Below are 21,746 nucleotides of genomic sequence, written 5' to 3' on the forward strand. Positions count from 1 at the left end.
CAAAAGCTTTATGGTCAGTTAATATTTGCCAAAGGAGGCAAAAACATACAATAGGGTAAAGACAGTCTATTCAATAAATGGTGTTGAGAAAACTGGATCAATACATGTAAAAAAATGAAACTAAACCCCTTCTTACACAATACACAAGAATAAATTCAAAATGGGTTTAAGACTTAAATGTTAGACTCAAAATCATAAAAATCCTAGAAGAAAACATAGGCAGTAAAATTCAGGCCTTTCTTATAGCAGCCGCCAAGTCCGGATCCTCCCTCGCGCATCACCGACCCCTGCCCGCCCGCCGTGCACGCCCGGTTCCTTTTGGTTCCAAGTCCAAAATGGCAACACTCAAGGATCAGCTGATTGTGAATCTTCTTAAGGAAGAACAGAGCCCCCAGAATAAGATTACAGTCGTTGGGGTTGGTGCTGTTGGCATGGCTTGTGCCATAAGTATCTTAATGAAGGACTTGGCAGATGAACTTGCTCTTGTTGATGTCATGGAAGACAAATTAAAGGGAGAAATGATGGATCTCCAACATGGAAGCCTTTTCCTTAAAACACCAAAAATTGTCTCTGGCAAAGACTATAGTGTGACTGCAAACTCCAAGCTGGTTATTATCACAGCTGGGGCACGTCAACAAGAGGGGGAGAGCCGCCTTAATTTGGTCCAGCGAAACGTGAACATCTTTAAATTCATCATTCCTAATGCTGTAAAATACAGTCCCAACTGCAAACTGCTTGTTGTTTCCAATCCAGTGGATATCTTGACCTATGTGGCTTGTAAGTTAAGCGGCTTTCCCAAGAACCGTGTTATTGGAAGTGGTTGCAACCTGGATTCAGCCCATTTCCGATACCTGATGGGGGAGAGGCTGGGAGTTCACCCATTAAGCTGTCATGGGTGGGCCCTTGGGGAGCATGGAGACTCTAGTGTGCCTGTATGGAGTGGAGTGAATGTTGCTGGTGTCTCCCTAAAGAATCTGCACCCTGATTTAGGCACTGATGCAGATAAGGAACAGTGGAAACAAGTTCACAAACAGGTGGTTGACAGTGCTTACGAGGTAATCAAACTGAAAGGCTATACATCCTGGGCCATTGGCCTATCTGTGGCTGATTTAGCAGAAAGTATGATGAAGAATCTTAGGCGGGTGCATCCAATTTCCACCATGATTAAGGGTCTCTATGGAATAAAGGACGACGTCTTCCTTAGTGTTCCCTGCATCTTGGGGCAGAATGGAATCTCAGACGTTGTGAAGGTGACCCTGACACCTGAGGAAGAGGCCCGTTTGAAGAAGAGTGCAGACACACTGTGGGAGATCCAGAAAGAGCTGCAGTTTTAAAGTCTCCTGATGTCCTACCACCTCACTGTCTAGGCTACAGCAGCAGGATTTTAGTTGGAGATTGTGCATATTGTCCTTTTTATCTGATCTGTGACTAAGAACATCCGTTTCCTAAAGATAGAACTAGTAATGGTTCATAAAACCCAGCATCTGCATCCCGATGCTGGAGGGTCCTTATCTTGGGTAGCCCTAAACTGGTTAGTGTGAAATAGTTCCACCTCCTCAGAGGCACCACTGCCAATGTTGCTCACGCTACAGTTGCCCTTCAGACTAGATGTGTGTTCACCGTGTGTTTTATGACTTGTGGTTCCTTTTTCTATAATTAGTCACATCCTGGGAGCCAATGTAAAGCCAATATTGCATGTTTTGTGCATAACTGTTCTAAAGGATCTTATTCTGTGTACTATATGTATCAGATTAGTGTATATTGCCATAAATGTAAAAAGAAAAGTCTACATATAAATAATACAGCCAACTATCCAAGTGTCATAGCAACTAAAATGCCAAATAAACCTTGAACAGTGAAAAAAATAAAAAATAAAAAAATAAAAATCTTTGCATTTTGACAATGACTATAATTTTTGTACCACTCTACTAATGCTAACTATTATTGAGCAGAGGGTTATAGCAAAACTAATTATGCTTACAATCTCTGTGGAAGTTTCACAGATATATCCTGACCAATTAGTATTTCCCTATGAGATGCGTCTGTTCCAGAAAACCAAACTGAGCACTATAGTGTGATTTTACTTTGTCTTCCTACTTTGTTCAACTAAAGTCTAAAGAATTTCCAGTTAAATTCTCAAATACAAGAATATATTGTTAAAATGTGGATTCCATTCCATCATTTGTGCTTCTCTTTGTTGTTCCTAAGAACTTAGCTTTTCCTTATCCATGGATCACCTGACCCACTGTGAGGTACCCAACTCAATCTCCCCCTTCACTTGGAAATGTCTCAAGTACCTCAGTACTTACTTAGTCCCATAATTGGGTATACTTTATGAAATACATATTACCACAGGATTGACAGCCTCTGTGCTATTATTGAAGTTAAAATTCATTATAACACAATTAGGCAAAGATTATGAGCCAAAATTGCCAAGACTTTTGAAATTGCTATGTAGAAGGATGGCCACCACATTGATCACCTGGTGAATCATAAAAATGGCCAAGCAAATGACCTAAGATCAGGTGCATAATAAAGGGTTTAGTCTCCAAATCCATAATACCATCTCGAATAACAGAATAGAAGTGTGTGGCAATTGAACATTGAAGTCATTATAACTCCATTTTTAGTTCACTACAAACTCCAGGTAACATACAAATTTACTAAAAAGCTTCAGCATAAAAATGATTATTCTAGCCCTAGCCAGTTTGGTTCAATGGATAGAGCATCAGTCTATGGACCGAAGGGTCCCAAGTTCGATGCCGGTCAAGGGCACATGCCTGGGTTGCAGGCTTGGTCCCCAGTGTGGGGCATGCAGGAGGCAGCTGATCAATGATTCCTGTCTCATCATTGATGTTTTAATTGCTCGCTTCCTCTCTGAAATCAACAAGAAATACTTATTAAAAATTATTATAAATGAAAACAACAAAATGTAATCAAAATGACCATAAGACAGGCAATGTCCTTAATATCAATGGGAAAATATATAGTACTAGAGGTCTTATTCACGGAATTAGTGCAAGGGTCTTGGCCCCGGGCCCCGCCCACTGCTGCTGCAGCTGGGGGCCTCTGCCACCTCTATCTCGGTCCCTGCCCACTGAGGGTTTGTCCAGAAGGATATCCAAAAGGACATCTGGTCTAATTAGAATATTACGCTTTTATTAATATAGATGGGCAATCTGCTAGGCATCCCATTCCCCCACTTCTCACCTGCTGTTGAAAAGGATACTATTCTATATAATAAAAGAGTAATATGCAAATCGACTGAACGGCGGAATGACCAGTCAGTGGGGAGAACGGCTAGTGAACAGGTGGCACCAGGCCAGGCAAGGCACTTGCCAGTGGGTAGAGGGAGGGGACGGTGATGGAGGTGGGGAGGCTGGAACTGTCCCCTGATCAGCTGCCTGGTTGCCTCCCACAGAGGGAGGCCGGCGGTGGCAGCAGTGGGGTGATGGGGGTGGCACCATCCCCTGATCACCCACCCAGGCAGTAGCAGTGGGGTGATGGTGGCGGTGCTGTCCCCTGATTGTCCCAGTCGCCTCCCACAGAGGGCTCCTGGACTATGAGAGGGCACAGGCCAGGCTGAGGAACACCCTCCACCACCACCCCGAGTGCATGAATTTTCATGCACCGGGCCTCTAGTGTCTGATATAAAAGTGAACACTGACTCACATACTTGGAGCCCCAAACAAATCCGATCATACCTAATGCAGAAGATACAACTGCTCTTAAACAGGTTGAAAATATGCATTTCCCCCTTCATTCCCATCTCATTTGGATTTCTTGGAAGGCTGAATTAGTAGAGCTATTTCTAGAAAGCACAAACTAAGGGCAAAATTGTCTGTGTTGCCTAATGAAAGATGTCCAGGATAGTTTCTGGGTAGCACTGGTTTTCAACTGTCATTGGGCCACCTTGCTTTTGATTAGCACTTTGTACTTCATCAATCATTTTTGTAACTATTTGAGCATTAAAACAATGCCATAGGTAGATATATAAAAGATAAAGTCTATAAATTATATATGAAGAACACTAGGCTGGAAGATTTCAAATGACCCATCTTGATGTCAAGTGGCAAACCTAGACTAGGAGACCAATTGCTGTAACTAGGTAAGAAGACCAAAGGGGCCATGATTTCACTCTTTTCCCAAACACTCGGGAGCATCTTAAAATGTGACACTGAACCAATACATAACTGAGATAGCAACCTGAATTTGTTACTTGTCTTTCTTACAAAATTGGATAGCACAATGTATATGCCCTTGGGTGGTACCTTGGAGACTATAATGTAATGAGTTTTATTCAAAACAAAGGTTTTACCAAAAGCTTCTAAATTGTTTTGTTTTTAATATAATTAATATCTCTGCCTCGTTTTCAGTTTTTTCTCTGCCCTAAAGTTGTCAATATGTTCTGTTCTTATGATGTCATCAATCACTTTATCTCCATAGTCTTTTTAATCCCCATATCTGTTTGCATTAATCTTATGACAAACATATCAACATCTTGCTGCCATTAAGAAAATACCTGATGAAACCATTAAAACAAGATTTTCAAATTAATATTTTTATTAATTTTTTTGTATTAAAGACATATAGTAAGCTTTCCATCTTTGGATATTTGCTTATTTCCAGATTCACAGTGGGTCTCAGCTCAAAGATAGTGGCTACTTAAAGTTATACCACAGTTTAATTAATTCAGTGTTTACAAAACAGACAAGTTTGTTTCTCTTTCAGTGTTATGCTTTCACAATATTCTCTCAAGTCATGGAAGGCTGAGTTCCTGGCCAACCACACAATGTCCAATGTCCTCAGCTCTACTCACAGCTGTTTCTGGTAGCAGCAGCCACTGCTAATGGTCCTGATGTGGACAGTCAAGCACATTACTCAGGCTTCCCTGCCGTGCTACCTAAACCTGCCTTTGTGGGACAGCGCATTCAGAAGTCAACAGGCCAGGAACATGGTGTCATATTTTCACGGCCTTTTTGGAGGCACACATGATGCAGATTCCTTCAATAAAGGAGGAGTTATAAAGGAGCACAGGAAACAGAATAAAAAGAAGCAAATTGCTTCCTTAATTGCAGATCACATATAATAGATTACTACCAGTCGATTCAAAGTAAAGAGACAGACACATAAGAATCTTGTTAACCTAATTAAAGCTTTTGCAGATACACATGTTTCTGAAGACTCAAGTTTCGAGGCTCCTTTGGAATAACGAACACAATACTAGGCCTGACCACTTAACATGTCATTGCTGCTGGAAGAGGTTACATTTGTCCTCAGCAAGTTCTTATGGGTTACAAAGATAACTCCTGTTCTAATGGTCATCCACATGCTTTTTTTCTTAATTAAAAAATTAAAGATATTTAAAATTGATTTTTAGAGAGAGTGGAAGGAGAGGGAGAGAGAGAAACATCTATATGCAAGCAATACATCTACTAGCTGCCTCCTGCATGACTCCTACCAGGATGGAACCCGCTATCCAGTCAAGTGCCCTGACTGGAAATTGACCTGCAACCCTTTGGTGTACTGGATGATGTCCCTCAACTAAGCCACACTGGCCAGGGCCATCTGCATGCTTTTAAAACAATAGGCCTTCCCAGGCTGCTGCTAATTGACCTATTACAACTTTCGAACCTTTAGTGAGCCTCAATTTTTTGTTTTCAATAAAGTGCTCTGTCAGGAAACAAAGGTATGAATCATTATAAATAATACACTTTCGTATTAGCTGACACAGTAATTCCTCCAACATTCAGTTTTTTAAATTGCCTTGAAAAGACTTGCCATTGTAAAATTGTTGAAGACAGGGCTTTAAAAAAATCCTGGTAAGTAAATGCATTTAAGAACTCTGAAGACTCAATACTGCCTACTTTCTAATGTCAAAGATAAAAGTAGATTAATAGTTTAATTAAACATGTTAGAGTTTCTGGGCATTGTAGCTATTACACCTTTGACCTCATGCAGGGCTGCCAGAGATGTAGGGAGGGTGAGTACTGAGATTCCATATTTATGATGAACAGCAGACTTGAAAGCATACCAAGCTAGACTGAACTTGTAATTAACCAAAAGGTGCAGTAAATTATGAAATCAATAAAATTTCCTGGGTGCCATAGTTTTCAGAACTAGTTAGTGCATTTCTAATTTATTGGCACAAACTTCACAGACTCCCAAGGAAGATAAATAAAAATGCCCAGCTGTAAAAATAAATATGTATGCTTGACAAATCTGAAATACACTGTTTACAGCTAATGAGGAGGCAACTGTGCGTTTTGCTGCATGCTTTATATCTACAGCGGGGCAGAACATTAAAACCAATATAACGAATAACCTTGGTGCCAACAACATGAGTCTAGATTTCCCATTATTCCCCAGAGATGAAATTAATTAATGCTTGTCAAAATCAAATCGATCCCCTGCTGTAAAACTAAAAGTAATGGAGAGGCCATGAATAGCTTGGCTCTACTCCAAAAATATCTCTAATCTATTTGGGAGAAAAATACTGCATACATCTCTATATGCGATATATATATACATCCTTAATCCCACACACCTCACAAACAAATACATTATTTTTGTTGGCTTTATCTTTGTTTCACAAACATTTCTGAAATGCCATGTCAGGATCCAGAAAATTAAAATACATATATTAAGAGTTCACAGCTTAGTGAGGAGCAAATTGAGGGTACATTTCAATTCAAAGTGTCAATGATTATGATGGAAAAATATACAATGAATTATGGGGACACAAAGAGGTGCACCTATCCGAATGTGGCAGGGAGGTCAAGAGGTGGAATGGAGAAGAGCCAGCTGAAGGTAATGATACCTATATTACTGCTGACCAGCTTATTTCTCTGAGAAACACTTTCCAGAGTGATTTAGAGACCTATTCACCCAATGCTTCCCCTCTCAGATTGCCTCCCCTTACTCCTCCCTCCTGGTGAGCTCACAGGCATCTTACAGGTTTCACCTCCAGGAACACCTTTCCATTGAAGCCTTTTATGAATCATTTCCAATTTAAATTTAGTTCTAAATCCTTCCCCTTTAATTCTCTTTTATAGCAACCTGTTCTCCTTATTGGTTTTAGCATATTATGTAATTATGAACATTATTTTCAGTTTGATGATTATTAATCAAAGTGTGGTCTGTGGACCAGCCCCCTCACCATCACCTGGGAACTTGTTAGAAATCCAGACCGTCCACCCCACATCAGACTTTACTAAGTCAGAATCTGTAGTTTAATAAGATCTATGGGTGACTCATAGGCCTATCTATACTAATAAAAAGGTAATATGCTGATTAGAGCAGACATCTTCTGGACATCCTTCCAGACAAAGCCATGGTGGCGGGGGCCGAGGTAGAGGCAGTTAGGGGCAATCAGGCCAGCAGGGGAGGGTAGTTAGGGGAGATCAGGCTGGCAGGGGAGGGCAGTTAGGGGCGATCAGGCAGTTAGACATCCCCCAAGGGGTCCAGGATTAGAGAGGGTACAGGCTGGGCTGAGGGAACCCCTCCCATGCACGAATTTTATGCACTGGGCCTCTAATTGAAGTTTAAGGGGGAAAAAAAGATTTTAAATATTTTGCATTTCAATATAGTAGTAGCCACAAGTCAAATGAGGCAACTCAAATTAAAATTATTTATCATTAAAAATAAAATCTCACTAGCCATATTTCACACACATAATAGCTGCATATAGCTAGTGGTTAATACATTGGACAATGCAGCTAGAGGCATTTACTAGTACATCATAGCAGAAAATTCTATTGGATGTGGTGGACTATAAGCTCCCTGTGGGACATTTTTTTCCTCACTACTGAGCACCCAGCATCTACAGTGTCTATAACTTTAAGATATTTTCCTCCATTATATTTAAGAAAAACTTAAATATAATGAATGAATGGTTTGATTCCCCAGAAGAAAGTTAGGGTGATGCTGTTAGTATAAAAATGGATTCTAGGTGACAAAACAAAAGAAAAATGTTTTTTCTTAAATATAATGAATGAAAATGTTATAGTACTTTAAACAATATCTAGCCTACAGAAGGTGCAAAATAAATTCTATTTCCATTCTCTATTACCTGTGATCTTCAAACTCTCTCTGAGAGATGAACCATAAACAACTAATAAGCAGGCTATATTAGGAACTAATACGTTTTTAAAAAACATCCTTGTGTTCTTCTGGAGATTGAGACTTGGTGGAACTGAGCTGTTATAGTTCTAACACTTGAACTAATTTTAGACTTGGTTGTCTGGACAGTGAAATTCCATCTGTTCCTCAGGAGCTGGCTGCATTTTCTTTTCCTGATGGATATCTAATAAAATTAATTTGGGTTTATTAAAAGTAAAGTATCAGAACTTTCACAAGCAAGTGCCAAAAAATCCAACTCAAGCTTAAGAAAATAAAATATATTGACTTCTATATCTGAGAAGGCTGATGTGTGTGTTAGAATCAGATGTCAGCAGGATTGATCTTTTCACACATTTCAGTAATAATTTTTTATAAAATACTAGGGGCCTGGTGCACGAAATTCGTGCACTGGGTCGGGGGGGGGAGTGTCCCTCAGCCCAGTCTGCCCCCTCTCACATACTGGGAGCCCTCAGGCGTTGACCCCCATCACCCTCCAATCGCCTGATCGGCCCCTTGCCCAGGCCTGATGCCTCCGCCAGAGGTGTCAGGCTTGGACAGTGGACCCCCATCTCCCCCCGATCACTGGCTCTGGCCCCCGCCCAGGCCTGAGGCCTCTGGCCCAGGAATCATGCCTGGGCAGGGGACCCCCATATCCCTCTGATCGCTTGCTCCACCCCCCGCCCAAGCCTGATGCCTCTGACCCAGGCTTCAGGCCTGGGCAAGGGGACCATCATATCCCCCCAATCCCCGGCTCATCCCCCCACCCAGGCCTGATGCCTTGGCCAGAGGAGTTGACCCTCATCACCCTCCAATCACCAATCACCGGATCAGCCCCTTGACCAGGCCTGAGGCCTCCGGCAGAGGTGTCAGGCCTGGGCAGGGGACCCCCAGCTCCCCGCGGTTGCAGGCTCTGCCCCTGCCCAGGCCTAACACCTCTGGCCTAGGCGTCCGGCCCAGGCAGCAGAGACCCGCAGTTGCAGCGGCCCCGCAATCGCGAGCTTCGCTTTAGGCCCAGGCAAGGGACCCCTAGCTCCCGGGACTGCCAGCTTCGACCGTGCCCAGCTCCCATCGCTGGCTCCACCCCTACTTCCTGCTATCACTGGCCAGGGCGGAAAAGGCGCCTGATTCTCCTATCATGCCTTTGCCTTGCCCCCCAGCTCTTAGCTCCCCGCTGGGTTTCCGATCACTGTCAGTGGCAGGGGGCTTCGTCCTGCTTTCCCTTTTGCCTCCCTGCATTGTGCCTACATATGCAAATTAGCCGCCATCTTGTTGGCAGTTAACTGCCAATCTTAGTTGGCAGTTAATTTGCATATAGCCCTGATTAGCCAATGAAAAGGGTATCGTCGTACGCCAATTACCATTTTTCTCTTTTATTAGATAGGATGTTTACTTTGGATTTCCAACTTGTAGAAAGATGGCAGCCACGATCTCCAGGCTGCTCTTTCTCCAAGTCACACCCAGCAGAAGAGGACAGATAGCTTCTGAGTCAACAGCCTCAGTGAACATGAGAATGCACTGCATTGGCTTTGACTGGGAACTTACCATCTCTGACCTATTACAATGGCTAGGAGAATATATTGTGCAGATTTCCAGACCTGAGTCACATGCCCATCCCCACCAGCACCTCTTCTGCAAAATACGGAGTAAGTGTGAGAGAGATGGTATGATTCCCCAGAAGAACGTCAGGGTGGTGCTATCAGTATAAAAACGGATTCTGGGTAACAAAACAACAGATGTCTACTACATGCCACCTCTTTTAAAATGAATGAATGGATAAATGAGAGAATAAACAAATGTGTGTGTGTGTGTGTGTGTGTGTGTGTTTAAAACAGAACGTATTTTGAAATTGAATTAAAATGTTTACTAATTACTATTTAGAGCTATGCAAGTGCTTGACATGGAAAATTAAGACTTTCTAACCTGGGCCCAAAGCCAATTATAATTATAAATATTAACAGGCTTTAAATATCTATTCCTTCATCAGTACACAGACCATTCGTAAGTCTAAATCTACTCCAGACCCAAAGGAGACTGTGCTTTATGTTGCCAAACTAAGTTTTACTATTTCCTTTCAATTTAAGCATTTTAGTGAGCCCCACTGCTTCTCAGTATCCTATTTGTGGTTGCTATAGTGGGTCAGAAGCCCAAGTTACTAACAGGTCTTTCCAACCCTGAACAAATAATTTCTTTATCAAATATTGTTGTGTTGCTCTCTGGCAAAATTTTCAGTTGACAAGGCACAATGGGACAAAATGAAATAATTGAGTCCAATAATTCAATGTAAAACTACAAGCCAAGACTTTGGCAATGGCTTCAAATTTTCAATTGAATTTTGAAACAAAGAGTTCACAGGCTCAACCTCACTTGTTAATAGTGCTCATAGATTGTAGATCTAGGCATTTTGCATGATGGAGGGGCCCTGATCCATTGTGTGTTTTGCTCAAATAAATGTCCCCCGATATTGTTTATAAAGACTTTCTAGATGCTATTTGGTAGGCCAGTGATATTTGTTCACAGTCACGAGATCCCAGAGTTGGAAGAACTCTAGATATGAGCTAGTTGGAATTTTCAAATTTGTACCACTGAGTCCCAAAGGCTCCATAGACACTGTTAGAGACCTTCGCTCAGCAAGAGAGACAGGCAGTGATTTGCTCCCTTGCCCTCCCATCTACTGTAGCATTTGGTGTTTGATGTATTTTAATTCTGGAGTTTGATCTACTATTTTTTGTTTATTGAACAGGGATTTTATCTGTTTTAAATGTATAGAAAGGAATACAGCCATTTGAAGAAATTCATTAAAAGTAATGGGACAGATCTCCATGTGCTAAAATGCAATGACCTCTAAAATCTGTAACCAATTGAAAAACAAATTATGTGCAGGACGCTTTGAATCCATATGCACTTATGTAAAAAACAAGTAAAAATAAACAAAAAAAAACTGTACAATGAACAATTCTAGAAAAATATGCAATAAAGTGGTATCAGTTGTCTGCGGGATGGGGACCTAGAGGGACAGATCTGAGAATAATGTAATATTTATTTATTTATTTATTTATTTATTTATTTATTTATTTAGACTGCTTTTTAAAATATGTTTTATTGGTGTGTTTTTTAGAGAGAGAGCTATAGAGAGAGAAACATCAGTGGGAGAGAGAAATGTTAATCAGTTGCTTCTCACACTCACCCCTACCAGGGATCAAGCCTGCAATCTGGGCAAGTGCTCTGACAAGGAATCAAACCTGCAACCTTTTGGTACGCAAGACAATGTTCAACAAACTGCCACATAGTGGCCAGGCTGTGTTGAATGTTGCTGTTTTTTTAAAGTTTTTATAGATATGGTGACAGTAATAATTTGGGGATTTAATTTTATAATATCGTTGGAATTTATACAAATCAAAGCTAAAACGAGTATTATGTTCATGGATGTTTAAGAGTCATTCGAATAAAAATAAATTAAGCAAATAGCACCCTGAGTCTCTTTAAAAGAAAAATACATTTTTAAACATCAGTCTAGCCTAACTTCCAGCCCCATGCAAAAACCTTCTCTGTGACATCCATGTCCACCTATGCTTCAACAATGCTGCCTCCTCAAAGGAACCTCGTCATTGCTTACGGCATACCTACTGCATTTAGAGACAGAGTCAATTATTTTCAGAATTTCTTCATCATCTTCTTTTTGAGGAATTTAATATTTATTTTGATTTATATACTTCTCTATTATTTATATACCTAGTCTATAATTACATTTCTGTTTTATTTTAAACATTTCTTGAAAATGTTTTAAAACCACTGATTTAGCTTAGTCATCTCATTTAAGTCTACCTGGGCATAGCCTCGAAGGCAGAGGGAGGTTGCATGAGGCCTGGGGGAGTTTCATGACAGAGTTCCTGACTCATGGAAATACAGGCACAGCCATGGTTTCCTCTGGGCAATGTGGAGAGAGTAAAATCCGGGGTGGGGGGCGGGGGGGGGGTTGTCTCTCTTTCAGGAGTATTTCAAGAGAAACTATACCTACCCAAGAAATTCTACTGACCTCATCTGGGCATGATTCCAAAAGAAACGGAAAGCAGACACTCAAAAGCTAAGGTCACTCAGAAGTATCCTTGGTTTAGCTGTTCTCCTGTCTTTCTTAATGCTCAATGACACTTCTGATCAGCACTGTTCAGAACCATTGAATTTCCTTGTTGTGTTTCTAATCAGTAGAGTAGAATTGTTCTATTGCTTCATGGGTACCAGGACACATTGGTACCAGTCTGACATTTCAGAGGGCAGTACCATGCTGGTCAGAATTATTTTTGCATTAGTGCCTGGAAGTCCATAGGTATTCCAAAATTCTATGACCGCTGAGTGACTCTCTCAAACTATTTATAATCTCTCATTTTTGGATTCTCCTATTTTAATCTTTTCAACCTAGACCCTTGTTCCTGCTTTCTCCACAAGGAAACGCTTACCAGGCAGAGATAGAATCATTTCTCTACTGATTAAAAGCCCAGGGGTCAGGGATACCCAAATGCTCATTGACTGGGTGACTTCAAGTAATATGCCTCAGTTTCTTATTCTAAAATGAGGATAATAAATGGACTGGCTTCCAGGTTGTGGATGGGTTAAATTAGATAATGCACACAAAGCATATAGAATAATGCCTATTACATATGCAGAGGTCCTCAAACTTTTTAAACAGGGGGCCAGTTCACTGTCCCTCAGACCGTTGGAGGGCTGGACTATAGTTTTAAAAAAAAACTATGAACAAATTCCTATGCACACTGCACATATCTTATTTTGAAGTACAAAAACAAAACGGGAACAAATACAATATTGGTATTTGCATGTGGCCCGCGGGCCGTAGTTTGAGGACCCCTGACATAGAGAATACTCAATACATGGTTAAAAATGAAGAAATAAAGCAGTTGCTGGCAACACGTTTTGTCTCCAGTCTTCATCCAGCCCACCGCCCACTTGTTGTCTACACCCCTCTTTCTAAACTCTACCTCCTAATTATTTTCTTAAGTCTTTCTAGTTAGAGCAACTTGGATTTAGGATGTAGCCTTGACTTTGGCATATGGCATTTAACTGTCCTCAGTCTTGGCTTTATTCTAGCTGGGCAAGTTCTCTAATGACACCCCTCTTTTCCATCCTCTAATGGCCAGCTCAAGGTGCTCTTTCAGGAATAAAAATAGTATATTAGTCACCTGGGTTTTCATTATTCTCTTACTCATTTTCCCATCAATATTTCATTCATTCTTTCTTCATTCAATTCATTCCTAGTATTTGCCATTAATATTTCATTACATATTCATAGATCTAAACTCAAATTATTGGAGTTAAATCTACTCACAAAAATTTTTCAAATTTCCCCTTGGATTAATAAACTGTCCCTTCTCAGAAGATCAGGGAGTGTGATGGTGATGTTGATGTTGTACTTCTGGCTATGAGACATTGTGACAACACTGACCATTCCACGACTAAAAAAGATCCTGGGTATATAAGTCAGCTTAGTTTAATCCCAGTGAACATTTCTTAGTGTCAGAAATGAAACCTTATAATGCAGGCATACACAAAAATTCACAGCCTGCTCTTTCATGTGCAAAATAATATCTACTAAGGGCAAAATAAGCAACCTCCTATTATGCTACAAAATTTTAATTAAGCAGGCAATATTGAGCAGTAATTGTACATGAGTACTTTGACCTCATTTCCACCCATGTACAATGTGTTGTCCTTTATTCAAAGGACCCAGTTACAGCAAACTCATTAGATATGGGATAAAAATGAGCAACACAGTTGGACCTCTCTTTTCTCATCTGTTAAAAGAAAGGGTTGATATATATACCATTTTAGGTACCTTCTACTTCTAAATTGCTATGGTTTTTCAAAAGTTCATGTTCTTAAGCTTTTAATTTTATAAGGCTAGATATTTGTCATTTCTAGGTCATGTTCTACTCAAATATACCTTCTTTTAAAAAACAGATAAAAATGAAAGTTCGTTACCAAAAAAATGCTAGCTAATCTATGTAGAAGGAAAGATTGAATTAGAGAATCACCATATTGCTGACCCCATGTACTGATTCATATAAGGCTCATAAATGATTAATACAAGGTTTAGATTTGAGTAAACAAGGGGTGCAATGATTCCAAGGTATCTCTCTACAGATTACTCACTAATTGAAAAGAGAAAAAAAATATGTTTATAATAGACACAATATGATAGCCAAGTGATCAAACATAGCTCCACTAATAATATTATGAACCTCCTAATATGGATGGAAAACACATAATTACCTAGAAAGTTCTCTAGCCAAAAATGCTTAATCTGAACCTAGTCAAGACCCAAGATTTTTGCTTACAAGAAATAGAGGATATGGAGGAGCATATTACACAGTTCCTTAAAAGGTCAATCATAAAACTCCAGGATATTACTGGACTTTACAAAAGCAAGAGAGTACTGTTCTACAGTAAAAGAAACTAAAGACACAAAAAATAAGTATAGTGCTTATACCTTTACTGGATGATGGTTCCAATAACAGGAATATAAAGCCACACAAGTTTTGAGGCTTCATTGAGGAAATGCAAATATGACTGAATATTAAATGATATAGCATTTTTGTCCGTTTCCAGGACATATAATGGCATTATGGCTGTCTAGCACAATTTTATTATTCTTTGGAGATGTATGCTGACATTTTTTGGGTGAATTGTCATGATGTCTCCAATTTGCTTTAATCTAATAGATAAATGATAGATGATATAATATTTTGGAGTATCCCCCAAAATGTATACACACTTTAACTGCTGATAGTTGTAGATTCTATTACATTTTGAAAATTAAATATATTTTAATAAACACTGCCTTAAAAGTGTGTATGCAATTTTGGGGGGGCACCCTGTATGTATACATATATGGATGGATAAATGGAGAGAGAAAGAAAGCAAATAAAGAACACTTAATTGTTGAATCCAGGTGGGAGGCATGCATGTTCATCACACTATTCTTTCAACTTTTCTGAAGGCTTGAAAATTTTCATACTAAATAAATTGGGGGGCCAAGTACCTTTTTCCTTGAGAAATGATATAAACGTTAGGGTGAGTGGGTCTCTTCAACAATGTAAAAGGTCTTCCCCTGTCAGGCCCTTGTCACTCTGCATTGCAGGGGTGCTTGTCCTCCACTAGAGTGTGACCTTCTTGAGGCTCAGGGCCAGTCTGATGTCATCATATGTCTAGGGTTTTGCCCCAGTGCCTTGCACATAGCTCACGCATAGCAAATATTTGTTGAATTTCATTGAAGTTTATGTACTGACTGAGTAACCACATATACTGATTTGAAAAAAGAAAATAAAAAACTTATTTTTTACACATAGTGATGAAACCTAAGAATACAAAACTCAATGTTCAGAATAAACCTGGAAACCAGTAATAAATAGTTAGAAAAATATTACACAAATCTTTACCAGAGTCATATAATTTTCTTAATATCTGGCATCAGAGTTCTTCCATGGGGAGGAAATGAGTCTTTATTAGAGGGGTGCTCTGACGAACAATTACGTGTCAAAACAAAAGACACTACAAACAGGCTGTGGACAAATAAAGTAGAGACAAAGAAGGGTTGAATCCCTCTGAATTAGAGGTAGAAGGGATTAATTGTTTATTTATTTAGTCCTTTCCTCCTCCTCTCTGTAGTTGCCAGAAGAACAGGAGAGTCCTTTATTCTTTAATAAGAGGTGTCTAACCCTCCATTTCAAATTGTTCCTTTTTCTGGGACATAACCTGCTCTGTGTCTTGTCAAATGTCCAATCCAGTAATGCAATGGGATATGAACCAATTTAATGAGGTCTTAAGAAATCAGATGACAGCATATAAAAACCTCAGCTTAAATGTAATTTAAATACCTTGTTAATTACAAGGCTCTTCATTTACTTTTCCATTTATCTTTACACTCTTTAGTTTTAACTACCACTCTTTTACTATTTTCTTTCAGCATGAAATGTCAAGCATATTTCAAAAAGAAACAAAATAAGGATGAAGACCTGGGTGGGCAGTTAACTGAGGAGGGAGAGCTTCACTGATGGCCTGACTTACAAAAGGGTCAACACAGGCAGGGATCTCATGGTAGACCTCGTTTCATCAGAATGCCCAGCAGTGAGGATGCTTAGGGAATGGATCTCCTATGCATAAACATAAATGACACATTTTTTATTCATAATCATAGAAATCTCCTGTCACAATAATCATAACTGCCACCTTCTTCCTAGAATTTGAACTTAAGCTGGAAGTATTCTTTGAAGGGACATATCCAACCCATGGCTCTTTTCTCTCTCTAGAGACTGAAGAATACTTTTTGCTAGGTGAAGGTAAGGTGGGAGAAACATTGCCAAATTCTTACTCACTTGATCCCCTGCAGATAGAGTGCAACCCAACAGCTTTTGCTTTTCATTGTGGCAATCATATTGCAACCCTACATCTCCAGGCTTCCTTGCAAATTCCCAAGGTTGCTCACTCAAATTTGCACAGACAGTTCTGTGGCTTATCAGTGTATAACAATTTTCAATGGGAGTAGTTTAATTACAAGAGGTAAATTATGTCTCATTATAAAGCTTTTTGTCCATCAGGACACCAACTATAGCATACTATTACCTATACTTTTAATTTTGAGGCTCTCAAAGCCAATTAAAGTAGGTAGAGAAATAATCCTTTTAGAAAAAGCCTCACAACTGGCAGACAAAGTCTTATAAACTCTTGATGAAGCTCTTGATTGAATTGAACATTAGCTCAAATGCTCACCAATCTTTTAGAAGTAAAACCGACAGCACTGGGACAGCAAATGCAATTATCTCCCATTGGAATTCCCTTTAAAGCTTTTGAATGATGTCAAGGAGAAAGTTTCTGTTTGTGTAAACCTTTAAATTCTGTCTAGCACTGGCTAATGCCTGTTTTCATTATTCAATTCAACTCTATAATGTCATATTCACATAAATCATACAATCATCTTTGAACACCTCGCACTTGGAAACATAGCCTATGGTAGATTGAATTATTGTCCCTAATCCGGCATCCCTCTGTGTAGTCAGTCACTTCGCCTTGTGGCAAAGTGTATTCAGTCCTTCCCACTAATGATAGAGTATGCTGCCCACATCCTGACTTTAGGTTTGGTCATTGTGATTTGCTATGACCACTGAGATTATAGCAGAAGAGACGCAAGCAGAGGCAGACAATGTGTACTTGAACATATATCTGGTACTTCTGCCATTGCCATAGAAGAGCTTCTCTTGGTTAGCTGTTGTTCCTCAGCCTGAGCTGCCAGAATAGGCACATGAGGAATGATCCTGAGCACAATAACAGAGAGGCGTCAAGCCTTACATCATTGTCTCCTTAATTAAACGAGAGATTAACATGGATGAAGATCATAGCCTGGATTGATGCACAAACATCACTCCAGGGTTTGTTCACTGCTGGACACACAGGTGAAGGTAGAGCCATTGAGGTAAGACTGGCCTAGATCAGCCAAACTCAGGCCATCCCTAGACGCATACATGAGAATAAGTGACTGTGGTGTTAGACAACAATAGCTGGCATACATTGACTAAACTCAAAGTAATTACCCCAATTTTGAGGTCTTAACTATGTATTACAAGTGAAATACTTTTATGCTGCTTAAACCAGGCTCCATTAAGGAGAGAGTACCTACTCTTCTCACCCTGCAGCCTGCACTTGCTCTTGATGTCTTCCATCATTTCATCTAACCCTCTCTGTTGTTCATTTCTTACCTGAAGGTTTGATTCCTCTTCTGCTCTCCCCACCCCCTTTTTTTCCCTCAACAAAGTGAGGCTTGTCTGAATATTCCCAGAACTCTTGGCCATATTTCTTGGAAAGGCACAACTGTTTAATCTAGGTGCACACGCAAACTGAGGGTGATTTCTTTAATTTAGTCCCAGGGTTTACTGCTGATCTAAATTACCAAACTGCCACACTCATGATTTATGATGCAGAAAGATTGACCAACTGATTTATATCCTGTTCCTCACCTCAGACTGTGAGTTATAGCTTATGGGGACACAGCCGAGCTTTCCAGAGACAAGGGCACCTGTGGAGCCATCATTACACACACCACTGTGATTAAACTTCAGCTCACATGGAAGCCACATGCACGGACTGCTACTGCTCTCTTTCTGTTCTAGCAGTCGGCATGTTGACGAGTGATAGATAGCCTTCCTGGGAAGAAAAAGGCTCATTGGTATTAGCACTTAAAGTGGAGAAAATGCTACTTGTTCTGTTCTTTAATATTAAGTGTGTTTTGGACCAGATAACCTTTGTTTAGCAGAGTCTGAAAGTGGGAGCCATTCGAATGAACAAAGACCATTTTTGTGTATTGGTTGGCTTCTACCACTGCAAAGGGTATTTGTGAGTCTGTTTGTTTAAGTTTTGTATCAGTGGCCAACATTTAACATTAGCGATTCCATGTAAAAACCATATTCTGGCTGTTCTTGAAGAATAGAAAGGTCTGGCAATGCTCAGTCCCTATGCATCCATCCCCCCACTGTCATCCAGCACACACTGTCTCCCAGAGAACCAGCACCCCTTGAAGAAAGAGGGGACATGAGCTCAGTTTGGCTTTCCTTTTGGAAGTTAAGTGAGTGATTTGTCTTATACCCAGTTTACTTCTTCCTTTACTTATTTTGTCTAACTTCTTTAAGTATCTATACTTATTAGCCTTATATTAAAGGGAAACAATAGTAAAGACACCATTATTGATTAGGTAAACATTTGAAAACTTCAACAATAATGTGATGTACCAGTAGGTAAAAGACAAAGGAGAAGAAAGGAACAAGAGACTAGAGCAGGATTGAAGTTTTTACTATTCTTTCATTCTTTCAAATAGTGCCATAGTTATTAAGTTCCTACATGTGCTAGACATCATGCTAAGCACCAACAATACAAAGGGAAATAAGACTGAATCACAGCCCTTCTGAAACTCAGCACCTAGTATGGTGGTTCTCATGATTTACTATGGCTGGCTTCAAGTGAATTCCGGAGCTAAATATCCATATTCTTAGCCCCATTCCCAGAAATACTGATGTATCTGGGTGGATATAGATTTCTGGGTGGAATGCATGAATACACACTTCAATAATGGTACTATTAACACATGTGCAGAGATCACACTCTGAAAAATAACACCCAATTCAGCGCAGTGTGAACTGTGCTCTGAAATGGGGTAAACCAGGAAATCAGATGAATCTTGGGTTATCCAAGGCCAGTCTGGTGGCTGGAAGCATAGAGACATTTAACTTCAGTGTGGGTTCAGGGCAGGAAGTTCGTTGGATGGAAAAGAATAGTGAGTGGGAAAGGGTAAGGTGTTATCGAAAATATAAAAGAAGGTTGAAAAGATAAGAGTATAAAGTTAAACCAGGGTCAAATCACTAAGGATCTGATAATTCAACTATATTCATAACAATAGATAAAATCCTCATGAACTCTATCTAGACCACACTAAGAATGCCGCATGCATTCTTTCATTTCTACCACATGGCTGTGATTCAGGTGATAGCACTCTCCTAATTTCACAGAGGGGAAAACTGCAGTTTAAATGTTTGGCCCTATTGCCATCCAGTGAACTCAATGATGTGGAAGGCAGTCTTGTGCATTGCTGGATGTTTCCCAGTAACCCTGGCCTCTACCCACTAGATGCCGGTAGTGGTCCCGTTCTTCCCCTGCCAAACCTGACAGACATTGTCAGAAGTCCTCTGGGGCATAAAAATAACTTATAGTTGAGAACCACTAGTTTAAATCATGACAAGTAAATTCTCAGAAGTAGTAAGTGGCCAGGCAGAATTGTTATTCTATAAATTGCCTACCTCAAACTCTGAAAGATATGCCAAGAAGATTAGCACAACATAAAGATGATCAGATTAAAATTACGTTTTGCAAAATATATAATTACTTTGCAAAAGTCTGAGTATAAAATAAAGCTAAAACCATCTTAATGTTTTTAATAAAAAGAATAGAATCAACTAAACATAGCATTCATGAGCCTGAATGGTTTGAGCTGCTAATGGAGGTCTGGAGTTAAGGTAAAAAAGTCACAGTCCATGCCCATGATTCCTGCAATTTTCCCCCATGATGCCTTGAAGTAAATGTAACATTGCACACATTTTAGCATCTATTTTCCCAGCAGGAAGTGAAGATAAAGAGACTCAATCAGTATGTTAAAATAAGATCTGATGCAGGGAAGGGAGAAAAGCTTTCAGATCATAAGAAATATCATCTCGAGGAAATTAAAAGCCTGAGATACAGCATGTAATTACTGACACCAAATTCCTGCTGTTGCACTTTTGAAGGACTTTTAGAGACCTTTTCTATTTGCCAAATAAATCTGCAAAACTACATTGCCTTCTCAGGTGTCATTGTTCTTCATTGGGACAATTTGTGTGCATGGATATCATCAAATTTTCTCAACTGAGGATCTGTTGGAGAAAAATTAGTTGCTTAAATTAATGACCTGTCAAGTGAAAACAGTTTAATGCTTACTTTTTCAAGCTTTTATTTTTCATCCATTCCTTCCAAGTAAATTAAAGAACAGATTTGTACCACATAGATGCTATGGTTTGAAATCAATCAATCAATAAGCATATCACACTGATACCTTTCTTTCTTGCTTTCTCTTTTTCCCTTTCTCCCTGTCTTAATTACCTGCCTTTTCCCCTTTCTTCATTCCTTCTTTCCTTTAATCTTCTCTCATGTTTTCTCTTCTTCAAACCGAGATACCTTCAATGATCCACTCATCCAGTCATTTACTTAATATTCATTAAATGCTCACTACTAGTATATGTCAGGCACTGTATGAAGCTCTGGGGATATATAATGATGAACCAAAATAGATGTAGCCCCTGCCCTTGTGTAACTTTAAATGTAGAAGGGAAGGTAGATATCAATCAAAATACCACTGAAGCAGGCAACCGGCAATTCTAATAAGAACTATGGGAGATGGGCAACTGTTTCTAAAGAAAAACTCTTTTCTCATCTGGAAGCAGGGAAGGCCTCCCTGACTTACTATCTGAAGGCTAAGTAGGAGGTATCCACATAAGAAAAGGAAAGCATTCTATGCAATGGAGAAAACTTAAGAAATAAACAAAAATTCTCTGATTTTGTGGGGACATTTGAAGGACTAAAAGAAGGTGGGTATGGGTAGAAGGCACAGAACCAAGAAAAGGATGGTGAAGTAGGTGGACAACCTGGTCTAGGCTATGTTCTAAGCCTAAGAACAAGAGGCAACAGAAAACCTTGCTATCTTGCAAGTTTTTAAATCTAATTTCTGTAGAAGACAGGCATGCACAAACAATAAATTATATGACATTTAGATCTGATCATAAAAATAGCTAGACATAACCAACATGAGGAACTGTATTAAAGGGTCGCGGCATGAGGAAGGTTGAGAACCACTGCAGCTGTAGTGGGCGCTTTTGTCAAGCAGACACCCACAGAGCTGAATCTTGCAAAACACATACCATTTGGGAAAGAAAGTTTCTTTGGAAAGCAGATGATGTAAACAAGGCAATGGGCAGGTGGGAGAGGGTGTATGTGTGTGTGTACAGTGGACTGGGTAGCCAGTCACTGGGTCAGATGATAATTGAGAA

At 39.7% G+C, this 21,746-nt stretch overlaps 2 protein-coding genes across 3 annotated transcripts in view; one reads left to right on the plus strand and one right to left on the minus strand.

The window, feature by feature from the left end:
- LOC132239341 (ADP-ribose glycohydrolase MACROD2-like) overlaps positions 1–21,746 on the minus strand; it is a 792,923-nt gene that overhangs the window by 346,521 nt on the left and 424,656 nt on the right. The gene's annotated exons all lie outside the window — the stretch shown is intronic.
- LOC132239339 (L-lactate dehydrogenase A chain-like) lies at positions 252–1,886 on the plus strand. 2 transcript variants are annotated; one of them, XM_059705493.1, is made up of 2 exons: positions 252–1,022; positions 1,292–1,886. In XM_059705493.1, exons 1-2 carry the CDS (start codon positions 336–338, stop codon positions 1,430–1,432), a joined length of 828 nt encoding a protein of 275 aa, XP_059561476.1. In that variant the 5' UTR covers positions 252–335; the 3' UTR covers positions 1,433–1,886. The 2 variants fall into 2 exon arrangements, with proteins under 2 accessions (XP_059561476.1, XP_059561475.1); XM_059705492.1 differs by having other exon boundaries at positions 252–1,886.

This window comes from Myotis daubentonii, chromosome 8 (assembly GCF_963259705.1).
Source record: "Myotis daubentonii chromosome 8, mMyoDau2.1, whole genome shotgun sequence".
Classification (NCBI taxonomy): domain Eukaryota; kingdom Metazoa; phylum Chordata; class Mammalia; order Chiroptera; family Vespertilionidae; genus Myotis; species Myotis daubentonii.